Source organism: Scheffersomyces stipitis, chromosome 6 (genome assembly GCF_000209165.1).
Source record: "Scheffersomyces stipitis CBS 6054 chromosome 6, complete sequence".
In the NCBI taxonomy this organism is placed as follows: domain Eukaryota; kingdom Fungi; phylum Ascomycota; class Pichiomycetes; order Serinales; family Debaryomycetaceae; genus Scheffersomyces; species Scheffersomyces stipitis.
In genome coordinates, this window is record NC_009046.1 from 1,086,891 (window position 1) to 1,105,377 (window position 18,487).

Genomic DNA, 18,487 nt, shown 5'->3' on the forward strand with positions numbered 1-18,487 from the left:
AAGTTCTACGTTTAGTTATCTATTCTGCTAGAAGCCAGCAAGTTTGCAGCCTGTGGCCGGCGGATGCACTCCGCATATTGGTTAGCAGTTTCAAAAATTTTTGTGAGCTTGCGGTAGCCGTGGAATTCGCAGCCTCTGGTCATACCACCACCGAGACAAAGCTCTACAATTGCATTTTCCATCACGTCTTTCAACAACCCCCATATTCTAAGAAATTCTCTGACAATTTCTTTTACATCTAGACAAGTCGGTTGGGCTTACCAGCTGAAAGAATGCCGTATTTGTTTTTGCCTCCTCTACATTTTCTTAGCCGTTGCACCAGGCTGAGCCCCAAAGTGATCATCACTCGACAGTGACAGGATCTGTGACCAAGGTGAAACTTAGGAAGCAATACGAAGACGCAGAATTATTAAAAATAGTACTCTGTACCTTCTAATTATAACCGAAACGCTCGAATCTCTGACACCTGGTAAATATCTCTTTGTACGTCATGCTACAAAGTCAGAACAATGACTTTTACCAGTTTTTCCGGTATTTTTGCAACTTATTTCCCATAAATTACATCTCATAGTTTAGCCATAAAGTACAATATGTACAATTTGCCCCTCAAAGCCTGGACTAATTACAGATCCTGATGGTATCCTGATGGTAGTATGATTTCTCGAGAATATTTTGTCGACCGAATTATTCGCCCACTTTAGCGAATATTGTACATTATTAAATTATGAAATCCGTACAGTCAATATTGAAGGATTAGTAAAACCACGAAAAGCTTGAATAAATATTTCTACATCATTACACGTTTATCTCCGTCGTAATTATTGAGTTCCGTAGATTCTGAAATGTCTCTGATTTAATTAACATTCATATTAACATTCATAATATTTTACAATTATCAATTATAAGTTGCAGCGGTCGCAACTATACCTGGTTGTCTCTTAAAAGTCTACTTAATATTCAGAGAGCACAATTGCTTTCCACGCACAATTTCAGATACAGCAAACACCTAAAGAAGCCATATAACTCGTGAGCCGGAGAGCTACTTGCCAGACTATCCCTTTGCCATCGATTGCAAAATCATTAGCCCTAAGATTCCAACTGGTAGCGCAGCGCACTATGCATTCTGACATCATTATATATTTCTAGTTTTGAAATAGGCCGAATACTTTTCAATCATTTCAATAAACTACCGCGATTTCACGCTAAAAACAAGCCAAAAGACTTCAATTACAGACATACTGTAGCACAAGTAGATGAGCCCATGAAAACGACCAAATCGTCCTCGAATCTCGAGGGCTTAAATGCGGTTCTTGTCAAACTGAAACAGACTCACCAACAACTACAGGCTCAACAGGTACAGAATGTCCAGGTAAACGGGACCGAATATCCACTCTCAGCAGCTGATTTTGACGAGTTGCGCAGACAGCGAGCATCGACCTTAGACTCGATGAGTATACCTCCTATCGAGAGTATCAAGTTTTACCAGAGTGGGATTGTAGATTCGGAAGGAGAAGACGAGCAGCTGAGCCAGAGCCAGATTCAAAATCACCATCATAGACACCATAGGCGAACTCTTTCCAGAACAAGTGCTCAAAGTGCGGACGAACGGGTAAGTTTCAACTCCGGGATCGCTAAGGATGCCACTCCTGATTCGCTGAGAATTCGGAGTGCTACGACTTCTGCTATAGAGTACAATAAATCGCCCACTAAAGAACCATTTTCTCCTCAATTTATACGTAGATCAACTGGACAATCAGCCCAGAGCAATGGAAACGACAACACTGAGAGTCCCACCTGGCTCTTCAGCGATTTATTGTCAAATTTGGGGCTGTTCAAAGATAAGGACGAGTACTATATTGTAGCGAAAGGCAATGACTTGGTACTTTTGCTCCAGCAATATCCTGCTTTGAAAAACGATATTTTGCTCAAGAATTTCATCAACAAGATACAGTTCATGTTCTGCCACAATGTATCTGAAGTTCGCAGCACAGGGTATCGTATCTTGAGGCATGTAATTTCCAGCTATGAGACTTTGATGATTATAGTCCAATCTAAGATCTTGATTTTCATCATTGCGACTATGTCGACTACTAGATCTACTATTGGCGAAAAAGAGCAAGCTTTGAAGTTGGTTCGAGAGTTTCTCAATATAGAAAATGGAACCGACAACCTTTCAATTGGTGTGATAAAGTCGTTGATAAGCTTGATAGAGAGCAGTAACGAACATATTTACGACGAAAATGAGTTGAATGTTGGCCCCATGAAGTTGGATATGGAACAATATAGTTCCCATGATGCGATACCTGAACCTTTTAAGAATATCTGCGTAGAAACAATTTGCGAGATAGCGTTGCTTAATCCTGAGTTGGTATTTCACAGTGGTGGATTCAAGGTTTTCATCAATATCATCATAGATGGTTCTTTTGAAATGGCCTCGAGCTGTTCATTGGTAATTCTCAATATTCTAGACTTGCCCAACTCTCGAAAGTTCTTGCGGAATGGCTACGATTTGAACTCCTTGATAGCGGTCTTTTCCAATATTACAGATGAAGTAGGTGATTCTAGCACAAGTTCCAAAAAAAGGATTAACAACTTGAAGCTTCAGAAAGTTTCATTTTTAATAGCCTCACTACTTAAAAACTTCAACGGTTTGATTGCATTTTCTGTGTGCAATTTCAAGTCACTCAAGAATTTGATTTCAAACTTGAAGAAGAGAAACATAAGAGTTCGTGATTACATTATGGACATTTTACAAGACATACTAAGACTAAAGAGTTTGCCCTGGTTGGCAAGCTCTCCAATAGGTGAAATTATTAGAAAGTACAACTCCTACACCGACAACGAAAAATATGGGTTTCAATACCAGCAGCTAGATGCCATAGAAAACGAGTTCGCCTACAACATTATCACTCACTACCAGGGGCTACTTGCTCTAATATTGATAAAGAACGACATTTTCACATATCTTATAGACATTGTTGAGCAAAATTTGAATGAGTCCAACACCAAAAAAGCTACTGGCTTGATAACACATTTATATTCCATGGCCAATAATATTTTGCCGCCCGAACTAGTACAAACCAATCTAGCATTGACTAACTTGTCCCTGTTTTCTTCATTCGAGATCGAAAAGGTTACCAGACAAAAGTTCAAGGCCACTGAAGACTACAATGCAAATTTGAAATCATACCTCAAGAACATAAATATTCAGTCCAAGTACAACATAGACGATAACGAGTTTAAAATGATGATCAACAATACCAAGATTCTTACCATAAAAGAATTTGAAGATTGGAACTGGCAATTGCTATTGACTTTAATTCAGGGACCTCTAACGAACCCCAAAAGGTTTGACGAAGTGTTGGAGAAAAATCCGAAGTTCTTCAAAAGACTTATGTCGTTCTATCGACCTTTCAAATTCAGGTTCTGTAACATAGCAATAACCAAAAGCAATTCACAAAGGTATATTAACATAGGGTGCCAATTGCTAGAGTTGTTTCTTTCTCTTGAGAATGGAACAAGGTATCTTTCTACAAGTAAGCTTCTTCCACAATTGTCGGAAATATTTGCACAAGTAGACAAGTATAGCGGGATTTCTACAAACGACGCTGTCTTATCGCGAAGGCGATTAGATTCCACTGCAAGTATCGGTTACTTGAGATTTATAGGTGTGTTCAGTTCCTATCCTGCGGGACTCAAGATTTTGGAGCAGTGGCAGTTCTATAATCTATTTCTTAACATAATTGAAGGAAGTAGTTTTTCAGAGTCCACAAATTCATTACTCTTGACATTGTTCAAATATGTGGATTTCACAGGTGATAACCAGTTTAGGATTCTACTTCTGCAATGTTTCAAAGTTTCGAACTTTAAGCTAAGAAGCTATCTACTTCGTCACTTATTACCTCGTTTGATAATTATTAAGGAATGCGAGCTATTTGTGATACGATTACTAGTCAATAATCTATACGATCCACTGCCCGAGATAGTCAGCAAGTCCATCGATATATTGAGTGACCATTATTCTACCAACAAGTGCAAGAATTTGAATTATTTGATAGACTTACATCCATCGATTCAGATTCTTTCCCGAACAATTAAAGGTCGCAATTTGCTTATTAATTTCCTTAATATTCCAAGCGGTTTTAGGTTCCTAGAAGACTCTGGATTCATAGAGGAGGAATTTGACAAATGGTCAAACATGAATGACTTGTCCTACCTTAATAGAATTGAAAAACTCATTCTGGCAAGCTTTTTTCCGACAACGACAACTTCAAGTCCAACTAACGATCACTTGTACATTTTTAACTTTTTTAAATACCTTCTATCGACAGAAGAGGGTCTCAACTACTTTGCGCATATGAAACAGAAAACATATTTGGAGAATTTGATTAATGAAGTTGAAACCGTTTCAGACAAATTACTTCACGACGGCGAATTTATTGATGTTGATTCACCTGATGAAAAACTAACCTCTATTCTCAATAGATTGAAGCAAAACTTGTGGATTATAGGCAACATTGCTTCGGGACAATACGGAATTCAGTTATTAGACCCGATGTACAATATTAACTTGGAGAAATCAGTGATTGCCATAATTTTAGAGCTCTTTGATAATTGTCCCATTTGGAATATCCGAGGCGCTTGTTTTTATGTATTGGGAATGGTTGCAACCACAATTGAAGGAATTGAGATTTTGGATGAATCAAATTGGGTCAGTGTTTTAGACCAGTATTCTAATAGTAAGTGTTTGACATATCCCAAGCTTGGTGTGTCTCAAATATTTAATATTGGTCTAGCCAACCCTTATCGTGATGTGAAGTACTACTCCTTGTTTAGTGGAGGAGCTGTTACATCTATTATGTGGGATGATGACGATGACGAAGATAACGGGAAAGCCAATGGGGGTGAAGATATATCGTCTGCCCAACCTGATGGTACTCTATCAGTTACTGGGGTTCCAGCCTCTGCTGGTTCAGAAGAGGAAAGTACGCTGGTTGAAACAAAAATTCGGGACAGAGTGATAAACCTCATTCAGCACTTGAATTCGGTATTAAGCAAGATCGAGAGAAAGGCTGTTAAGGAGTTGTTGAAGATGAAACGCAACACTCCTGAGGTCTTTGAGGAGTTACCTCTTTTTCTCGAAGTGATCAAGACTATCGATAAAGGTAACTTCAGATACCACAAGCGAAAGTTCATCTTTGACTTGTTCTTGGATACGAGGGTATTTGAAAATCTTATCAAGAAGGAGCGCAAGAACTCCATAAAGGTATAGAACAGTTGAAATTACACGGGATATGAGTTACGTTAGCCAAAGTTGCATATATTTATTATTGTACATCAGCATCATCATTTCTTTCTTTTTGAAGTAGAAGTCGAATCATCAACACTCTTCCTCTTTTTCTTTCCTGAGGAGCCATTAGAAGAAGCAGCTGTAGTAACTGCCACCAGGGACTCACCATCACCAAATTCTATGGGGAACGTATTACCTATGTATTCGCTAATTAACCCATTAGCAGGGAAATGCACTGGCTTGAACTTGGACGTGGTCAAGTTTGGATAATGACGACGGGTCCAGCTTTCTGGGTCCTGGGGATTTGTTTCTATACTGATCAAGTCATCATTGATCAAGTCGGGAACGGTTTCGTTAATGTACAAGTTGATGTAGTGGCGTTTTTGGACCAGAATCAGGTTTTCTGGGGTTTCTACGATGTGTTTAGAATTTTTTGGTTCATCTTCATCGACGTCCACGTCCTCGTCATCTACATCTTGTTCTTCACCAGCTATGAGCTGAAAAATTGGTCCTAATGACGAAGCGAGATGTGGAGCCTGTTGGACGATTTTTTCCAATCTCGAGCGATCACCGCCAGCGAAGATCTGCTCCACAGAATCGGGTTCTTCCTTGTATCCATTGGCAGTTTCAAATTCTTCTAATACTCGCAAAAGAGCCTGGTTTTTCCGCTGGTAGTAGGCGAGAGTCTGTCGCTGTGATTTTTCCGACTCAAAGAGCCGGATACTTTGTGCATAGACTTTTTTGAACTTGTCATGATACTTTTCGTAGATCTTGTGGTAATCCTTAGAACTGGATGAATGAGATGTAATTGCTGTGGATCCTATGGCATTGACAGCACTCTCAGCAGCACCATTTTCTGCTCCCAATGCTGTTTCTACGTCGTCGATGTCATCCACTTCTTCGTCTATGTCGTCCAGTTGGTCCTCAGCTCGATCTGCTTCTTGCTTTACTTTGCCTGGGTCTACTTCTTCGTCCACGGACGTTTGCTGAGTCTGTATTTCGGTTTCAAGACCTTCATCTTTCTGATGGTCTTCAGGCGCTTTACCTATAGAACTTGTAGAATTTTCACCAGATTCTGCGATGTTGGAGTCGACAGACACAGTTTCCTCGGTATCTGTCTTGACCGGTATATCCGACATTGCACTTTTTTGATGTTGATTGGACGGGATTTTTTGAACTTGGGCAAAATGCCTTTTGGAAGTGAAGAGGAAAGAAACTCGAAAAATTACTCTGTAGGGCTATCTCGAGTTTTGTATGGTACTCTTTTGACGATCTGTGCTGCGATTATGAGGCTGGAGTAGTAAGAAAAATGTCGCGCGACACGCCTTCACAAATGAAGTGGATGCAGAGAATTCTTCAGCCTGAGTCCCGAAAAAGGAGACATTGCCTGTCTCTATATAATTTCACACTGAGGATTGACGCGTCTGAGACTTGAGACTTGCTCTGGAGTGAAATTTATTGAAACATCCAGACTGAAATATTGAAACAAATCTGAGCACAACTTTTCAACAGGAGAACCTAACAAAAATAACCATTCCTATTTATTAAGTCAGCATCTGTTCATCTCCATACAACCACAATGTCTATTGTCTCATTACTAGGAATTGAGGTGCTCAACAACCCAGCCAAGTTCTCCGATCCATATGAGTTTGAAATCACGTTTGAATGTCTCGAGCCACTTAAAGAGGACTTGGAGTGGAAATTGACCTATGTGGGCTCGTCTCGTTCTCTTGATCACGACCAGGAGCTCGATTCCATCCTCGTTGGGCCTGTTCCTGTTGGAATCAATAAGTTTTTGTTCCAGGCAGATCCTCCCAGTCCGGAATTGATTCCTGCCAGCGAATTGGTTTCTGTCACTGTGATTCTCTTGAGTTGTTCCTATGCTGATAGAGAATTTGTAAGAGTGGGTTACTACGTGAATAACGAGTATGATTCCGAGGAGTTAAGAGAAAACCCTCCTGCCAAAGTACAAGTAGACCATGTGGTGAGAAACATATTGGCCGAAAAGCCTAGAGTCACCAGATTTAACATTGTATGGGACAACGAAGACGACAATGCGAATGAATATCCACCAGAACAACAGGAAGTAGACGAAGAAGATGAGGACGAAGATGAAGAAGAGGAAGAGGAAGAAGAAGGGGAAGAAGAAGGGGAAGAAGAAGACGACGATGAACAGGAAGAAGAGAATGAAAATGAAACAGAAGAAAGGCCAAAGAAGAAGCAGAAGACGAAACAATCCAAAGATGACCCTGAAGAAGAAGAAGATATAGGAGAAAATGAAGAAGAAGATTTGGAAGAAGATTTAGAGGAAGACATAGAAGACGAAGAAGAAGACTTGGAAAAGGACAATGATGGAGCCGAGACCCCCCGAGACGCGGTCCAAAGCTAAGGCGATGTTAGGCTGAAGTTATAATTGAGTTATGAGCTAAATTAACCAAAGATTGGTTTAATTGATGCTTTAAATGAAGTTGGCACTTCAGCAATTACCCTCTACCTAACCTTGTATATTATATCCATTGTATATGTATTTATCACCTAATAGAATCAAGAAAATAATTCCTCAATTATTGAATTCATAACCTGGCAAACGTTACCGACAATATCGCGATCAAAGAAAACCCTTTCATGATTATTCTTAAATCGGGATGCCCATCGATCTGGATGCCATCTAATCCGTTCGTTTTTGACGAGTTCTTTTATATCTTCGCCTTCTAATGAAATCAAGTTTAAAAACTCAAGGACTTTTTCTTTGTCGTTCACTAAAACTTGCAATTGTTCTTTAGCCAAACTCTCCTGGTTATCGAAGTTAGGAGGAGGCAACGGGAGTCGCAACTGGTTAAAGTACTCCGACCTGTAATCTCTTTTTGGTCTATAGTCTTTTACTGAATCCAGACCCGTAGCCAGAGGAGTTGTGAGATACGGATCGTTTATACGCTTATCTCCTATATGTATTTCCGGCTCGCTCTCGTCCATAACTCCAGCAGAGGCCATAGGAAATTCACCGATGATCTCATACGTACCTTGCTCTACTTGTACTTCCATAGGTGTAAACTCTCGGCGATTATACGATTCGCGCAACTTGTTTACGGTAGTAGTTCTGTTGTTGTTGACCGGCGTCTCATAACTGAACTGTTGTGGTTTTCCTACTGGTTTCACGAACTTGTAACCATTCACAGACTCTCCAAATTCTTGATATAAACAGGGAGGAGTAGAAGCTCGTGAATTCGAAGGCGTAGACTGTGAAATGGGCGTAGAATTGTTGTTCTGGCCAGGTGCTGAAGATGTGAAGACTACTCGAGGCGGAGAGCTGGAGAATTCGTCGCTTTCATCTAATGAAGAAACCGGTGGTTGAACAGCATTTGCAGCTATATCCGAAACCGTTGTCTTCACAGAGTGCGAGAGATTAAGCATTGGTTTGTTTCGTAAAGTTTTCGTGACAGAAGGTGCGTTTTCTCCCGAGGAACGCTTGAATTTGAGCTTTTTACGTTTCGGTTGAGTTGGACAAGGCGTGGAATCACTGCTGGAGAAGCCCAACTTCAATGAACTATTTGTACAAATAGACATGTCGTTTGAGTCGTGTGTATGTGAGTTTCGAAATGATGAAGCACGCATCGAGTCGCTGTGATTGGGGGTAATTACCATATCAGAAGGCGAATCTATATGGAGACGTTTGCGATGAGATATGAACTTAGGCGATGCAAACGAAGACGACTCAAGTCCAGGATGATCGTTGTCAATACCGTCAATCTCATGAAACTCAATATCGCTATCTGTATCATTCGTTATAGTCTTATCTCCGAGGCTAAAGTCATCTTCGTGTTCATCTTCTTCATCCTCAGTATAGTAATCTTTGGTAGCTTCTGGAAGTTGAAAACTCTCTTCTATGACGTCCAGCTCCAAGTGAAGATTGTTCAACTTGTTCATAGGGGAGAGAAACGAAATTGAATCGTTGGCTGCTCTTCCCTGCAAAACATGAAGTGGTGTAGAGGCTCCTACTAGGTCTAGATCAAACCTTCGTTTGGGACTCGGTGTTTTGTTGTGGTGATCTTCATCGTCTTCGTCTGACGAACTGTCGTTATTGTCTTGGTCTTTGCCTTTGTTATTGTCTCGTGAATTGTACCATGACGCCCGTACTTTTTTGCTGGTGCTACCGTCGTTGCTGTTGCTCGTAATGCTAGTGCTATTGATATTAGAATTGGTGATACTAATGAGATCTGAATTATTCGTACTTGAGGGATGCTGTAGATTCGGAATTGAGGCTAGGCCTGGACGGCTTTCACCGTGGGGGGCCGCCATGAGATGTGTACTATCCAAGGTAAATGGAATCAGAATAGGAAACTAATACTTCAGAAAGGAAGACTCTTGGATCAAGTTGTGATTTTTGTTTACAAATGTTGTGCCTTGAATTTTGAGATGGCATATAGACAATTATGGCCGCAGTCACATGAGTAATCACGTGCAAGAAAATGAAACGACCTTTGAAGTAGTGTGAGCATAGAAACGACTGCTGAAGAAATGGAATGTTAGGGAAGCGGCAGCTACAAGATAATTGTATATAGTAGCATACTATATGAGGAAGATTGAATTGTCGGTGAGTACTTTTAGTGGTAGTAGTTTGTTCAGAATACGGAGCTAAATAGTTAAATGGTACGGCATTCCGCAGAACCACGGAGTATAGCCTACAAAGTATACAGAAAGAAGAGCCCAAGCAGTCTAGAGCGGGAAAGTTAGCCATACAGGAACATCAACTGCTCAAAAGCCGAATTAAACCGACAAACCACGTTACTGGGCACAATTTCTGCTAATTGGAGCGGCAATGGACGAGGGACGAGGGCTGCTGAAGCCAATAAAGAATATTTTGTTGCCCTGCCAATTTTGCAGCTGGAAAGAATTTTTAGCGTGAGATGCGCTCGCGCAAATGAGAATCAGTCTCCAAGTGCTCTGCAAACCACAATTGTGCTACGCTCTCTCTGCTGATCCAAGGACATTCTCGTTGTCGTTTCAGAATGCTCGTCGTTCCTCTTGGCCCACCTTGTTTCGCAATGGGGCGAATCCGTACAGCGATTGCAGCCATCATTCATTCCAGCGCTGCGGTCGGTTAGATGATTCCTGAGGATGTCACGTGTCGAATGAAGGACTCAATTGCCGCCCACCAGAAATTCAGCCACCCCACTTCATCTAATAGATAAGGGCTAAAAAATACAATGGCAATAATACAGAAAAAAAAATTGCACCACACACGTGGATGGATTTCCAATCTGTGTTTGTGGTGAAGCTCGGGCGCTCAGGATGTAGTTGGCTACAGAAGCCAGAGGGAGCCAATGGACTCAGCGGCTAAAAAGTCATCTTTCGAGCTGGAAGACCGTAGCAGGAGGGTCTGTAAATTTGGAAGCACTTCCAGAGCGTGATCTGGGATCGTCTCGCTATGCTCGTATGCTTATCTCATCAGCAGCGCGCCAATTTATCACTGCAATTAAAGTCTTTATCTTCTCCGCGCCACAATACACAAGTTAGAATGACACGATAACGAAACAGGCTGTCTGAATAGACTTCTTCTCCGCCAGATGACTTACTGCTTCTGTACCGCATTGGGCACATCTGTGAGTTTTATTTTTGTTTGGAAACGAAGGGTTTTTTCTCTCGCTATAAGTACATAACCATTTCTTGATCTGCTTATAATTTCTACGCTATTTTTTTTTCCACGGCGGTTATCCATCACGACACTTTATCTTTTCCGCCTATCTATTCAGTAGCTCGTCTATTTGCGTACACCCTAGCTTGCAAGTAGCCCTCAATTTACATCTACAAACTTCTACGTCTGGTTCGCATCTCCTTTGTCCCTTTTTCTGCTACACCAACCACACTTTTCTCTAGCACTTCTCCCAGACGCACTTGATGCTCTTCCACATACTATCGCAGCTCAATGTCATAACCACCGGCAACGACGTGTCGTCGGCAAATCCCGACTTGTCCTTTCAGGACATCACCTTCTTGACGTTTGAGGCCATCATCGAGGTGGTCATCATCTGCTTCGCTGGTTTTGTAGCCGCCAAGTCGGGCCTTCTCAACACAAACGGCCAGAAAGTCATTTCGCAGTTGAACGTCGATCTCTTCACGCCATGTTTAGTATTCATCAAATTGGCGCCATCGCTTTCGTTCCAGAAGATGGCCGACATCATCATCATCCCTATCTTCTATGCCGTATCCACTGGGATCGCCTTCCTCTGCTCGCGTGTGGTAAGTTCATTCATGCAGCTCAATGACCCAGAGTCTGACTTCGTGACTGCCATGGCCGTGTTTGGTAACTCCAACTCTTTGCCAGTGTCGTTGACGATGTCGCTAGCATACACGTTACCCGACCTACTCTGGGAAGACATTGACGACGACTCGTCTGACGGCGTTGCCTCCAGAGGTATTCTCTACTTGTTGATCTTCCAGCAGCTTGGTCAGATCTTGAGGTGGTCATGGGGATTCAACAAGTTGTTGAGGAAAAGGTCCCATCAGGAACTAAACACATACTACACCAAGAACGGTGTCATCCAGCATTATCATGAGGAAGAATTGGGCCCCGACGAAACCAGTAGCTTGATATCTGCAGGTGACCGTCTGTCTTCTACAGGTTCGCTCTACATAAACGAAGACTCAGTGCATGCCGAAGCTCCCTCTGCAGCCGAAGCTGCCATGGCTGCATTGGCATCTGCTAAGGCTCCAGAGTACTCCAAGAGGTCGAAAATCGGTCACTGGTGGTACAGCTTCGTAACTTCGACTCCTGTAGCTTCTTTTCTTTCATTCATGAACCCCCCACTTTATGCAATGATGATTTCAGTGTTGGTAGCTTCGGTGCCTTTTTTGCAAAATTTGTTCTTTAACAACAAGGACTCGTTCGTACGTAATACTATCACCAACTCTATCAGTCAGTTGGGTTCTGTTTCCATCCCTTTGATCTTGATCGTCTTGGGATCCAACTTGTACCCATCGCAGGATATTCCACCTCCTTCGAAGCATTACAAGCGTATTGTCTTTGGCTCGTTGTTATCGAGAATGATCTTGCCCTCTTTCATCTTGTTGCCTGTGATTACATTGTGTGTCAAGTTTGTCAAAATCTCTATTTTGGACGATCCCATCTTTTTGATCGTAGCCTTCATCTTGACGATTTCTCCGCCTGCCATCCAGTTGTCGCAGATCTCGCAATTGAACGGTATCTACCAGAAGGAAATGGCCGGGGTCTTGTTCTGGGGTTATGTCGTGTTGACTTTGCCAACCACCATCTTCATCGTCGTCACCAGCTTGGAAGTGTTAAAATGGGCAGCTTAAGCAATTTTGGAATTTTTGCAAGCAAAGCATTTATTTTTTTGGAGTAATATTTTGATAAAGGTTTTTTTTACGTATAGCTAGCAAATTATTTGTCGATAAAAAATTGAAGCAACCAAAAGAGCAAAACACACTATTATAATGTACATAAATAATATCGATGTATATATTGACTGATAACATACACCGAAGTGAAAAATAAGTGAATGAAAATAATACAAGCTGTAGTGAAGGTATGGCTGCACCCTTACAAGAGAAGCTTCACCGGGATTCCAAATATTCTCTGCATTTAACTACCGAGCTGAAGCTTAAATCGCTCACCCATTCTTCTCTGAGATATACGAGCCTTTTGAGCCATTCACAATGTGGGCTGGCCCTTGTCCATGCAAGATGATCCTAATGGATCTACCCTGCATACACATCCGATCTCAGACGTTTTGTCTCTTCCTATACTAGCCTGTTTTGGCGCCCGATGAGCTACGCCCATCTCCTCAAGAGTGAAAGAATAAAGAGCTTTTGCAAAATTTTGCAGCTTAGTATTTTTCTCTCAAGGAGTTTAGCTTAGCAGGCTACAGACACCAGAGCACACGCAAGATGGAATTTTCTAGAGTATACTAAAGATTTCAATGGAAGGTGTAGTGAGAATATTCTGGTTTTCCCCCAACGGCTGAGAAAAAATACTTGAAGGGGCCATGCTTGTGTTGTTTGCTCAGCTTTCCCCTCCCCGCTTCTGGATCGACCAATTCAAAATGAAGACGTAGCATAATAAGTCGTGCCTGTCGGTGCTGTGAAGGCTGGATCCTCAACTATTAGTAATACAATGGGCATGTTCGTATTGTTTCCGCCTCTTCTTGATTAGGAAGCGCAAATCTGGATTTGAAAAAAGGTTTCGGTAATCGATGAGCACGCAGACCGTTGGAAATATTTAGCTCTTCCTTGTGGGCTATGACACTGCAATGCACAAGACTACCACCTACGAGGAAATACCAATCGTCAAAACGGACGACCAGTTTCCGACTGAGGTGAGGCAATATATCATGGCGTGTATTCGATCGCAAAAAATCATATATTATCAAATGCCAAACGCTGCAGAAATTAAAAAATATAAGCGGCCATTTGCCGACAAACAACTTATCGAAGTCGAAAATTTTTCCATTGTCTTCTAGCCGGTAGATCTACCGATCCGATAGCGGCGCCGTAGCACCCACCAAATCTAACCTCGTACATGGTTTTGTCACTCTGTGCCTCCTGTTTAAACAATGCTACAATTGACTTGCAGATATTTCCCCAATCAGTTGCGGGAGCATAAAATATCGAATTGTTGAGATGAGGGCGACAAGCATTTCTCACTGTTTTAGAATTTACTGATCTGCAATTGCTTACGGATCCACATTTACACAGTCTAGAGATGCTATCTAGATGTCGTCCTTATCCATTTTATTGAAACAAAATAGTTTATTTTCTCTAGATTTAAATGAGCTCAAACAGCACCATTCTTTGCCGTAAATACATCCCTTGCACCTAATACTATAATATGTTTAAGCTGAACGCATGTCTGTATGATACAGATGAATCATGTAGGTTTGCATACGAAACATGTACAGTTTATTGTTTCCAATCTATGGGATGGTCACAAACTGTTCTATATCCTAAGCTCCACTATTCGAATTCAGAATTTATTGTCGGAACTTTTTCTGTTATATATATAACCGTTTTCTTTCAGTTTTTGATATACGGCTATGCCTTGAAATACATTCAACAGCTGATAGTTTAACTTTTAGGTTGCGTTTGTCTTGTGATAATCCTTCTATTACGTTTTGCATGTAGGCTTCATTTGCGGACTTTGTTATAATATTATATTGTTCTTCGTTTTGTTTCCAAACTTTATATATCTTCCTTTTGAATTATTCAAACCTAACGTTTATCAACTAACGACTACAATTGAGTAGCCCTTCCATTCATTCCTTTATTTATATATTTATTTATTCAACAGATCACAGGCGCTGAAAAGGTTCCCCCCAGCTAAGCCCCACAAAATTGATAATGCTAGACTATGTCAACATATAATCCTAGGAAGAAAGCAGACAGTGCTTCCAACGACCTACCCACGACAGGGCCACCATCTCATCGTGCTATATACAATGCAATTCATCTACCGACAACATTCAATCTATTGCGATACAAACATTTCAGTTCCAAGTCATTTTCTAGTCGGCCGGAAAACCCCACCAGATCAGGACTTCCGTCAGATCCAGCCTCAAATTCATCGAATACTTCACTGAACTCAAATTCGAGTCTGCAATTTGGGTCCAGCAAGTATGCCCGATCGATGGATCTAATGGAGAAGCAATTACTTAATCGGTTGAATTTCAGAACTTTTAATTCAGACTCAATTCTTGTAATTAATGCTGTACTAGCCCTCACAGCTTACTACATGCGCTCAAACTGCTTAAAAGCATTCAGTAATTTTGGATCTAATGATCCACAACAAATTCAAAATTACCAGCAATTTAGAAACTTTCTCATCAAGATATCTGCAAAGTACTACGGCATTGCCATCCATAAGCTAAGAACAATGCTTTCCAGAAAGGATTATAATGTAACCATCGCGATCATTGTGCTGTCTTTTATGAACAAAATATCCATCTATGAAGATGCTGACTTGAACCAATCAGTTACATTTTCAAAAGGTGTCATAGGCATATTCAATGACATCTTGTCTAACTTCAAACAGTCAAACGCTCGATTTCTCAGATTGTTTAATATATCAAATGAATCGTCATATACCAGTGCGAACGACGTATCTTGGATTATCAATTTCCTAGTGTTTGCTTCGAAGTCGATATTTTTCCCTACATATGACCCAACCATCCTATTGGAATATAACCAAACATTAATTGAATACAGAGACATACTTCATGAACTAAATAGACAGGGAATACAACCGTCCCAACATGTCATATTTAATTTCAACCACCTCTTCAGTTACACCCAACAATTACTCTTGTTTATTCAATCGCATAACACTAATAACATCAACCAATATCCAATTTTACTCTACAAGTTGTTGCGGCATTGGTTGATTATTCTCCCATCAAAAGTTCATGTGCTCGAGTATCTATCCGATCCGTTGGAAAAGACCTTGATGTACTTATTCCGTACTTTAACAAAAATCCTTGATAACCTTTTCCCGTCTGTGATATTCTACTTTTTACATACATTCAGTGGAGGCTTGTCATTATGGTATGAACCTAATTACGAATTAGACCCAAAAATAGTAACCCCACAGGAAATGTCATCATTTCCTACTCCCATTCAACATCACTTGATTAGGATTACTATTTACAGTGTTCGAGTCTGTACATTTTTTCAGAAGCGAAGTAACATATTACTGATCTTTTTTGGGGACCAAAGATTGAAACAAGAATTGTCACCACAAATTATCCAGGCTAACATCAATGAAGTCATGATAAAAGCTTTCAAAAAAACAAAAATAAGGCTCTATCATTACATACATTTGCCTAATGTAGTGCAGTTCACAAAGACGAATGTTATCTTTGATAATATACAACAAAGATTCGGTGCCAAGATGCTCTACTACTACAACCAAGGACATTACGACCATTTCATGTCTAAAAATTCGGACAAATCGTATAATAATGTGTTCAAGAAAGACTCGATAGATCCTATCATAAACTTTCATATGAATAATATATCTCAAAGCGGGTTTGAAACTGCCAACGATAACAAGAGATTTGGTAGTATGGACGGATCTAGCTCGTTCTCATCGTCCACTACTGCTTCACCGCCTGATACTGGAAGAAGCGTGCCTGTTTCTCTTCCATTTACAACCACTATGGGAAGTTCTGCACCGATAAACTACTACACTATATTCGAAGATAATTTTTCTCTGATATTGACGAAGAAACTTAGTCAAGAATATGAAGATTTATTTCGTTCTGGCGATAATTCGCTATTTGTGAATCCAGACAGTGCACCATTCCTCGATTTGCAGCTCAATCCTCAAAACAGGTTATTTTTCGGTGACAACGATCCATTACGAATTGCCGAGATCAGCACTGACATCATTTTCAAAAGACGACTTCAGAATTTGTTCACTAATACAGAAATTTACAATCTCATAGTCAACTTGCACAACACGAGGAATAGAAGACTAAGTGCAATAATGAGCGAACCGGCTTCCACCATAAGTATCTCTCGACAACCTTCTGTGACGTCCACCAATGTCCAATTAATGGAATCCATTCATCATGAGATTGAGGTGGAACATAGAGAAAACATCAAAAATGTCAGGAAACGCAGTGGCTCCAAATCAAAAAAGAAGATATCTCCTGAAGAGAGTCCCGTCGAAAAAGTCCAAGAGAAGTTGAGCGACGTGGACAATTTCTACGACGACTTGAATGAAAAGTACTTTGCACTTTAGAAATAGTATAGACTAGGCACCAAGTATCGGTGCCTTCAAGTAGTAGCAAGTAATCTATTCATAGCGATCTGTTTGTGTAGCGATTAGTTTATTTGGAGAATTGCTAAGGAGATCAACATTTGCGTCTGCCATTGCTCATTCTACTCCGGAGCTTGAAAATGATTGCAAAATGGGGACAGCGGGGCTTATGAACTTGTTGCTGCTGGAAGGTGAATTCTTTTGTGTTAGTTTCCCGAGTTGTACGAGTGAATTCACGAAATTTTGAGTAGCGGCTTAAGAAAGAACTGCTAGAAAATTTGTGTGTGTTGGAGAACTTGTTGATAACCCCAATCTAGAGTATTATATACATGCTTCTAAAAAGGTGGCTTTGTTCAACGTTGATGATTAGGCGTTCTGTGAAAATACTGATTTACCGTTGGACCGATTAAGCTACAGACATTATTAATTAAATATTTATTAAATCAGCTTCGTGTGTCAAAAAAGTCTACGGCGCATCATGTTTGTCGTGTCATCCAGCAAACTAAGCCATACTGTTCAGTAAGAGAGACAGAAATGTAGACAAAGTAGATAACTGGGAATTTGTGGTGAACATGGAAAGATGGGCGGCTGTCGAATTCTTGATGATGCGAGCAATAATCCAAGACTGGACAGGCAATTGCGGTTCGTAGCAATCCAAAAACCACTCTATACCTCCTCCCAATTCTCAGCTGCTCCCAAGAAGTGAGTGGATTATTTCTAGAACACTAAGCGACGTATTCTGGAATCAAAATTCGACGTCCACGCATTGAAATTAGCTTATCTTCGAAGAGTCCCACATTTCAAGAAGTGTCAAGAACGCTATTCTGGAAGGCGTATTTAGAATACCACGGGGGTCTACCTGGTTTCGTTGCCAACATGGGAAGCAATGGAACCCTTTTGATATTTAGCATTCCACTCTCATGTCTTGGTTTTGTTGCAGATACGCACCCTTTCCCTGAGCAAAGGTAGGGGAAGCCTTCATTGGTGGTTGGATTTACGAGTGAGCAGGAACACAACGGCGTTTTTACGACCTTCGTAATTCACAACTCCAGAAATATACTGGTGGTTGCAGTTCTAGCCACTATCGCGAGTGTGGAGAAACAGCTAATTGCCGAGCCGTGACTATTGGCAGAGGCATAGCGCAGACCGATTTGTATGTACCGAACCAATTGTATGGAAATCGCAGCCCCATCTTATCTACAAGGTATTGGCGCTGCATGGTTTTGTGGCTGGTTCACGCAATTGAAGCGTAGATTCATAGATTCGATAGGCCAAGGCCAGCCGGCTATCCTGAGAGCGACAATGCCAGCCGAGAGGATGCTGTTACGCAGAGAATGGTCGGAAACGATTGCCACTGGACAATTGGCAAACAGACAGGAGCAGTTAGAATAGTGTAGCTCAATTGAAGTTTGAGCTGAGAAAGA

General features: G+C 41.0%; 6 protein-coding genes across 6 annotated transcripts; 4 read left to right on the plus strand and 2 right to left on the minus strand. All coding sequences in view use genetic code 12, as the record gives it.

Moving 5' to 3' along the window:
• Nucleotides 1-1,202: 1,202 nt before the first annotated feature.
• PICST_84674 (TOR binding protein) lies at nt 1,203-5,299 on the plus strand. The gene is made up of 2 exons (XM_001385525.1): nt 1,203-1,689; nt 1,741-5,299. Exons 1-2 carry the CDS (start codon nt 1,262-1,264, stop codon nt 5,270-5,272), a joined length of 3,960 nt encoding a protein of 1,319 aa, XP_001385562.2. The 5' UTR covers nt 1,203-1,261; the 3' UTR covers nt 5,273-5,299.
• A 209-nt stretch (nt 5,300-5,508) lies between these two features.
• PICST_7220 (predicted protein) lies at nt 5,509-6,084 on the minus strand (the record flags this gene model as incomplete). The annotated part of the gene is made up of 2 exons (XM_001385867.1): nt 5,509-5,693; nt 5,778-6,084. Coding segments are annotated over 2 exons (492 nt in total), but the record flags the coding sequence as incomplete, so codon positions are not given.
• Nucleotides 6,085-6,802: 718 nt separating this feature from the next.
• PICST_84607 (anti-silencing protein 1) lies at nt 6,803-7,852 on the plus strand. The gene has a single exon (XM_001385526.1). The coding sequence runs from the start codon at nt 6,870-6,872 to the stop codon at nt 7,677-7,679; it is 810 nt and encodes a 269-aa protein (XP_001385563.1). The 5' UTR covers nt 6,803-6,869; the 3' UTR covers nt 7,680-7,852.
• RBP4 (DNA-binding proteins Bright/BRCAA1/RBP1 and related proteins containing BRIGHT domain) lies at nt 7,835-9,586 on the minus strand (the record flags this gene model as incomplete). Its single annotated transcript, XM_001385868.1, has 1 exon — nt 7,835-9,586. One exon carries the CDS (start codon nt 9,584-9,586, stop codon nt 7,835-7,837), a length of 1,752 nt encoding a protein of 583 aa, XP_001385905.2.
• A 1,268-nt stretch (nt 9,587-10,854) lies between these two features.
• On the plus strand, nt 10,855-12,604 carry PICST_32967 (predicted protein; the record flags this gene model as incomplete). The annotated part of the gene is made up of 2 exons (XM_001385527.1): nt 10,855-10,890; nt 11,165-12,604. The coding sequence occupies 2 exons, from the start codon at nt 10,855-10,857 to the stop codon at nt 12,602-12,604; spliced, it is 1,476 nt and encodes a 491-aa protein (XP_001385564.2).
• A 2,050-nt stretch (nt 12,605-14,654) lies between these two features.
• On the plus strand, nt 14,655-17,045 carry PICST_32968 (predicted protein; the record flags this gene model as incomplete). The annotated part of the gene is made up of 1 exon (XM_001385528.1): nt 14,655-17,045. The coding sequence occupies one exon, from the start codon at nt 14,655-14,657 to the stop codon at nt 17,043-17,045; it is 2,391 nt and encodes a 796-aa protein (XP_001385565.2).
• Between the last annotated feature and the right edge of the window lie 1,442 nt (nt 17,046-18,487).